The sequence below is a fragment of the Ursus maritimus genome, unplaced genomic scaffold (genome assembly GCF_017311325.1).
Source record: "Ursus maritimus isolate PB19 unplaced genomic scaffold, ASM1731132v1 scaffold_29, whole genome shotgun sequence".
NCBI classification, from domain to species: Eukaryota; Metazoa; Chordata; class Mammalia; order Carnivora; family Ursidae; genus Ursus; species Ursus maritimus.
The window spans coordinates 23,182,781-23,190,162 of NW_024425452.1; the positions used below are offsets into that span (position 1 = coordinate 23,182,781).

General features: G+C 36.6%; 1 protein-coding gene across 1 annotated transcript in view; it reads right to left on the bottom strand.

Annotated features, from left to right (window-relative positions):
• COL9A1 (collagen type IX alpha 1 chain) overlaps nucleotides 1–6,983 on the bottom strand; it is an 82,419-nt gene extending 75,436 nt beyond the window's left edge. Inside the window, exons 1-4 of the mRNA XM_008684819.2 lie at nucleotides 6,961–6,983; nucleotides 6,338–6,411; nucleotides 5,071–5,148; nucleotides 4,804–4,936 (exon numbers count right to left, since the gene is read on the bottom strand). Of these exons, the coding sequence (XP_008683041.1) occupies nucleotides 4,804–4,936; nucleotides 5,071–5,148; nucleotides 6,338–6,411; nucleotides 6,961–6,974 (299 nt within the window). The 5' untranslated portion in view covers nucleotides 6,975–6,983. The remainder of the gene's footprint in view (nucleotides 1–4,803; nucleotides 4,937–5,070; nucleotides 5,149–6,337; nucleotides 6,412–6,960) is intronic.
• Nucleotides 6,984–7,382: the final 399 nt, after the last annotated feature.

Genomic DNA, 7,382 nt, shown 5'->3' on the forward strand with positions numbered 1-7,382 from the left:
TCAGGTCAGACTCCTGTTAAATAGCCCCCTCTTGTGAAAGTAAAAAAAGAGAAAGGCAAGAAGAAATATCTGAGTGGATGCTGATTTGATTTGTTATAAAATGAATAACATATAAATTTATTGTATTGGCATGTGTTACTGCCAGTTGCATTAAAATATATTTTGGGGGGTCAAGAATTTCTAAACCAAAAAATTATTCAGTTCCAAGAATGTTTAGCAATAAGTGAAATTACTCAACTTACTAAGATTTTCTATCTTTAACTATCAAACTTTATCATCCCTCACAATAGCGCGGTTATATGTTTAATATAACTTACTTTATTGCAAATACTTTTGTACACCTTCAATAAAATGGGTCAATTATGTCAACAAATTTCATTGCTTTGCTGATGTTATAAAAATAACAATAATATGAAGCTTTTCATCTGAACACCCTTTTAGCATCCACGTACTTCTTTAACCTTTGTTCTCAAACAACTTTGTTTTTATTTATAATACTGGGTGAATTCCTTTGTTAATACACATTCTTAAATGATCACTGGTGATGTGTATTATACTTATTGCAAAGCTTTCGATTCATTAAGTATTTGCCAAGTATACAGAGGTTTTGGGGCACCTGGGTGGCTCAGTCGGTTAAGCATCTGTCTTTGGCTCCAGTTGTGATCTCAGGGTCCTGGGATCAAGCCCCACATTGGGCCCCTTGCTCAGTGGGGGCTGCTTCTCCCTCTCCCTCTGCCCCTCCCCCCTCATGCTTACTCTCTCTGTCTCTCAAATAAATAAAATCTATTTTTTAAAAAAAAGTATACAGGAGGTTTTAACATGTACATTTAAAAAGATTCTGTTTGGAGCTAAAGAAGAAAAAAATGTGTGCAAGAACTGTTTCCCCAGAATAAAGATGTCTACATCTATTTTGATATTTACTTTTAATATAGATTTTGTTTGAGGGGCCACCTGGGTGGCACAGCGGTTAATATAGATTTTGTTTGACATATTTCCTTTGACTTTAAACTTTTCAGGAGATGCATATTCCAGAATAACCTCTAGAGAAGAAGCTAAGGTTCACTTCAGGCAGTGTAATATATTGCCTAGTGTATAATTATATAACCTTGTAGAAGTTTATACATTTCATTTAACTGACCTCAATTAGCTTGGAGCTGGTAGATAAATTTTAAAAGTTTTATTCAATGGTGAAATTTGACAAGTATCCATTTAAATTATGAATATGTTATTTTAATATTCTTCTCACTTAATGATCTGGATTTAACCAGATGCTTAAAGAATTTTTCTTTTTTGTCTAAATATAGTTATTGTTGAGGCATGAGCCTTTCACAGAAGAAAGATAAATCTTAATGTTTTGTTCTCTTCCTTAAAGCATTATTTTTCTAGGTTTTTTTTTTTTTAAGATTTTATTTATTCATTTGAGAAACAGAACACAAGCAGGGGGAGAGGCAGAAGGAGATGCCTCACTGAGCCAGGAGCCCGATATGGGGCTCGATCCCAGTACCCTGAGATCATGACCAGAGCCGAAGACAGATACTCGACCATCTGAGCCACCCGGGTGCCCCTCTTTTTCTAGGTTTTTGTAAACCTATGCTACCAATGTATTTGTTTACAGATGCACTGAGCGAGGCTGTAGAATTTTATCAGTCCCTAAATAAAACAAATCTATTTTGCTTTGATTCCACAAGTCACAGTAACTTGTCTAAGCAACTCTTTTGCAAAGAGATCATGAGGTTGACTGAGGATCTCACCCAGTTTATACTTCACCTCATCTTTCCTGCTAAATGAGCAAAGAGATTATGTTGAAGGTAGGATAGAACATAACGTCCCCATTTACCTCTGACTTGGTTTTGTAATGCCAAAAACTTTTTTAAAAAATGAGTTGGTGACTGATGTTGCTAGAAGAAAAGTTCATTTATAGACATATTGTTAAATCAAAGGTATCCATCTGCTCTCTTTCTTCATATACATGAAAATAATATATATGTGTATGTTTGTGTATATATACAAGTATAATCAAGATTATCATGTTGTTAATCTTTTAAGCTAGGTAATACAATTTGTCTATATAAGAGAAGAAAATTCCTTTCAGTGTTCAAATTAATAAAATATATATATGTATTTATATATACTTAAAACCTTTTAGAAGTCCTCACAAGTCTAATTTATATACCAGTCAGCAGCATTGTCTTTTTTGAACGCCTGAGATTCTGTTGCAAATATGCTGTGCACATCGATAAGTAAACTTGACAGCATACATAATATAAAAGAAGCTGGATCTATAAATGATTTATTTCATTATGTTACAGTCTGCACAGAATACCTTAAAGGAAGAACTATAAGGGTTTGAATAAAAGATAAGAAGACTTTAGACCTTGAAACGTTTGTTTATGACCTTAACCCAAAAAAGAGCTAAGAATTGTATTTGTTAAGGTAAACAAACATGAAATGTTTATAAATTTGAGTTGAGAATATGATACTATTATGTCTAAATAAAGAATAAAAAGCAGCAAAAAATTATGTCTCATAATCTTTCCAAGAAATTGAAAATATGAAAGTAAATTGTGATTCTATCACATCAGCTTTATATACCATTCTCTCATTTCCTTCCCACAAAAATCCTGTTAAGGTTTTGTTTTGTTTTGTTTTCATTTCCTCAGAACCTATATTCTTCAGTATAGAAATTTCCTTTAAACCAAGACTATTCCCTTCATGGTCTGAGAGCAACTCCAGTCCCTACTTTTCTTGCCACCTGGTTTTTGAATGAGTAGGACTGGGAGGACAGCTTGAAAAGAAAGAATCCACTAAGGAGAAAAGGTTCCCATCTGCACACACTCTCTCCTTGTAGTGCTCTCCACTACTTGAATGAATACTTAACTAATACCACTGTGTGCCAGGTTCTATCCAAACCCTCTCCAACTTATTAACGTTTGCTCCTCGTGGCAAATCTATGACACAGTTATTATCATTCCTAATTTATGCTGAAGGGACTGAAACAAAGATAGTGTAAGTGCTTGCCCAAAAGTAAGCTTATTACCTATTTGAGACTCCATTTATTTCAGCATTCTGGCTCTCCCCTCCTCTTTTTATTTCTTTCTCCTACTTTTTTCTACTTCCTACCTAATTATTTTTTCATCTTTTAATAAGCTTTGCCAGTAAAACAGAGTTTTTAGTCTTTGGGGGACAGGGAGTGAAGGAGATAGAGAATATGGACATTGGTTATATACTGTGAAAAATATTTAGTGACAGCTCTGGCACTTAGAGAAGAGCAACAGCAAAGATAAGCAGGAGGTACGGGTTTATGTGGCCTCAAGTTGGTCAATATCTGAACTTAGAGTTAGTTAATGACCGTCCAGATTGTACCTGAAATTATAGAAGAGGGAATTAGGTCAGCATTGGGGGGTTTTGCATCATGTTTATTTTATTAAAGAAAGAAAAAAATGTTTTTAAAAGCTTATTTAAGAACACAACTAGGGGTAGGCATGGAGCCTATTTAAAAAAAAAAAGAATACAACTAGCACTTCTGTGCATGAAAAGAAAATATAAGCAAAAAAAAAGTCTGTATGATAACAATCATGCCTATAATCTTTCCAAATGTGAATAATTTTCCAGGGTCAGTATTGAATAGTGGTTGGAGCACCATTCTGCCTGAATTTCAATCCTTCTAGGACCTCCCAACCCTGGGACCTCATGTAAGTAACTTAAATTTTCTGGCCTCAGTTTCCTGTTTCATAAAATATGGATAGTAATGTCTCTACCACAGGGCTATGATGAGGATGAGATTTAATTTTAATTAGTAAATTTATTTTAAAAAGCTTATGCAGTGCACTATTGTCATTTTATAAAATATAGTTCATATTTAGAAAAAGTGTAGTTCATATATTCAAAATATGAATTTCTATCTGCAATCTGGGACTACATCGGAATATTCTAATTTGACCAAAATTTTCATTATTGTAAACATTTAGAGCTTTTATAATACCCTTTTACTGTTATAAGTAATCATTATTGACTTTTACACCTTAATTTTATCAAAACCCTAATTTTCTTGTTCACCTATCGAAGGAATCTTAATTCAATTATTTTGCAGTGCACTAAAACGTACAATAATTATGGTAATTACATATAAGGTATTTAGTGATATAAAACTGAAAATCCCGAAGCTCCTTCATAACAATGGCATGACGCAAGACTTACATACACTAAAGCACCACAGTTATAAATAATTTAAAGGATAAAAAACATAGTTCTAGAGAAGGAGGTAAATGAAGTGGAGGATTTTTAAATTATCATCACTACCGTTGCTTCGGTTATCATTATTCTAGTTTTGCTTTTGTTTGATCCCTGCGAGGAGCCAAGCAGTACATGTGTGGTTCAGTTTCAGCACCAGAACGCTTGAACAGCACCATTGTGAGTCTTCTAACCACTCCGCGGTTCCTAGTTAAATTTATGCTTAACCTCTGGCACTTTTCACAGAGGGTCCTTTCAGCTAAAACCAGACAAATTATACAAAAACAGAGAGCAAAGTAATAAGAACATGTCCTGAATCAATGTATAATGGTTTCAGTGATTTTTTTTTTCCTCCCTGGAATGAAAAGTAAATTACATACTGAAAACATAAAGAGTATTCACATATTTAGACACTGAACACTGAAGATAGATAGGTAAATATATTTCTTCATCTTCAAATCAAATCATGATCTAAGAAGCAATGAGCATGAGAAGATTTTCTAACATTGCGTAGCTTTTCATTTTTTAAAAATGCATTTGAGGCAGATAATTAGATAAAATATTTTTATATACCTTGTTGGAATCCTGAAGTCTACATTATTTCCCAATTTGTAAGCCACTTGTAATGCAGTTGATCCCACTACCCTCTGAATAGCTCTTCTAGATGCTGCTTTATCTATCTGGAACTGAGAAATCAAGTCAAAGCCTACAGAAAGCGAACACAAAATAAGAAGTCTAAAATGAGATTGGTTATATTCCTTTCCACAACCTTCCCAAATAAAAGAATATAGGTAGGTTTATAGAAAGTATGCATTTTCAATATGATACAAGGCTACTTGCCTGGTAAATCATCTTGGCCAATCCTGACCTTTGGACAGAGTTCATTTTCACCATTCGAATTTGAATTAACAGGGAACCCTGCAAAAGAGATAGCATGTCATCCTACCCCAACCCCTACAAGGACCATAAAGATATATCAGTAACAATAAGAGCTGAACAACTATTTAAAGGAGAATAATATGCCAACTAGCTTGCTTAGTGTATTTGGCTTTAACTCTATGACTCTGTGATTATAATTAATTCATTTTCAACTCATCCTGGAAGAGAAACAAGGTGCAAAGTTTTAATAATTTGTACTGGGAAAATATTCCTTTGGGAGAAGTTAGGAATTTGTTCCTTTTGGAACCAGAGCTGTACAATGTTGTGAATGACACAGCGTCAGACGCCGTTTGGAAAACTTCTGGTGGCTTGGACTAGAAAATATTCCTTAAACACCACAAATTTTAGAATTCCTAAGAGAATCCAGAGCCAGCCTTGAGCCAGTTAATGGGACTTCTGGAGAGTGGAGTTCTTAGGAATCTTTGTTAAATAGAGGAGTTTGGGGGGAGACTAGGGATTCGTTAATCCAAAATAAAATATATAGGGTGCTTTTAATTTTACAAATTCATTCCAAGAGATCAAAAAAGGGTCCCAACTAGACTATTGCTAGCATCCTAGAATGGGGAAAAGTAATGAGAAAAAGAAAAGAATCATGAAGATGATTAAACATGTACTTCAATGAGAAATCCTAGAATTAAATTGGCTGCTCCTTACACAGGTAGAAAGTTGCAGGGAGAAAGCTTTTTAAGAAGGCTTCTTGTAACTGTCCAACCCCAGCACCCTGCTGAGACTCACCTGACAACAGAGACTTCCTAGACTTCAGAAAAAACATTTTCCAGCTACAAGTTTTGGCTCAGCCATCCCAGTATATCAAAATACCTTTTACACCTCCACTGACCCCAGGTCATTCATCCATCCATTCACCCATCCATCGGTCCACCCACCCAACATTACCAATCACCATATGAACCAAGCAGGCACTGTGCAAGGCACCGAAGTACACAGCTTGTCTTTCCTGCCAATTGTGATCACAGCCAGGACTTCTCTTCTATACCCAACACTGACCACGTAAAACTAGCCATGGAGTAAACCCATGGCTAAAGCAGTATTGAAGAGCGAGGCTGTGGAGGACCGTGGATGCATCACTCAGTCCTCACTCAGCCACAACCCTGCTTGATCCTTTCTGGGAACAAGTGATATTTCAAAATCCAGAAACTGTGGCTCTTACTTGGGCGACGCTTGACAGCTGCAGATGCCCAAGATCCCAGGAAACTGCACACAAAGAAGAAAACTGGAATTTTCCTGAAGAGGAGAAAAGAAAATGGCTCAAATAAGAATCCCTCCAGGTGGGAACTACTTAATTGTTTTGAAATAGGGTAAACACAGTTAATGTAGGTGATCAAATCTCAGTATAGTTTATTTTTTCCATTTGGCTTTGAAATCTTGAGAGATTTAATGAATTCTCACATTTCCAGCTCCTACACTAAAACAATCATGAGACTGCTGTTGGCTTTATCTCACTTTCTCCATATCTACCTATTTCACCATTTCTACATCTATTTCCTTGTCTATGTTTTCTTTCACCTTAGTATTTCTCCTTCTTCAGTTTAATAGCTCTCTCTCCTTTCTCTGTCTCTCTCCTCTCTTATGCTTGTTCTCTTGTCTCACTCTCATTTGTCTCCCTTTCTTTCTCTGTCTATTTCTCTGTCTGGGTCTCTCTCTTTCTCCTCTCCCTTCTCCCATCTTCCCTCACCTTCTCTCATCCTACCACCACTGCAGGAACACAGACCCTTGGTTCTGAGGACCCCCAACCCGTTCTCCCCACCTGTCTTTCCAATGTCAAGGTCTTACCAAAAGTTCTTCATTTTCCCAACCGGTTTTCTTTGGTCCCAACAGTCCTAGTGATGAAGGGGTTGTGGGGGGGGGGGTCACTGCTCCCCCCAAGACCCCTTCACTGTCACCCCAGCACTAATGGGTTCTGGGCCCAGCCTTGGTTCCTCCTGCCCTTGTAAGGGCTTAAAGCAAAGGGAGTGAACCTGGGGCATCTGGTGACACTTTAAACCACAGCAGAGGGAAGGGGTGGGGAGAGGCGGCCCTGTGAGCCCAGGCCTAGCCAGGGGTGTGTCCTCAAAGCTAACAAGGTTACACTGAAGGAGGAATTAGCCAGGGAAAGTTTGCTGAAAAGAAAAAGTCAGGATGTGGAGAAATTCACCAGAAAAACTCAAGCAAGCTGCTATAGGAATACAGTGGAAGCTTTTAGAACTGCTATAGGA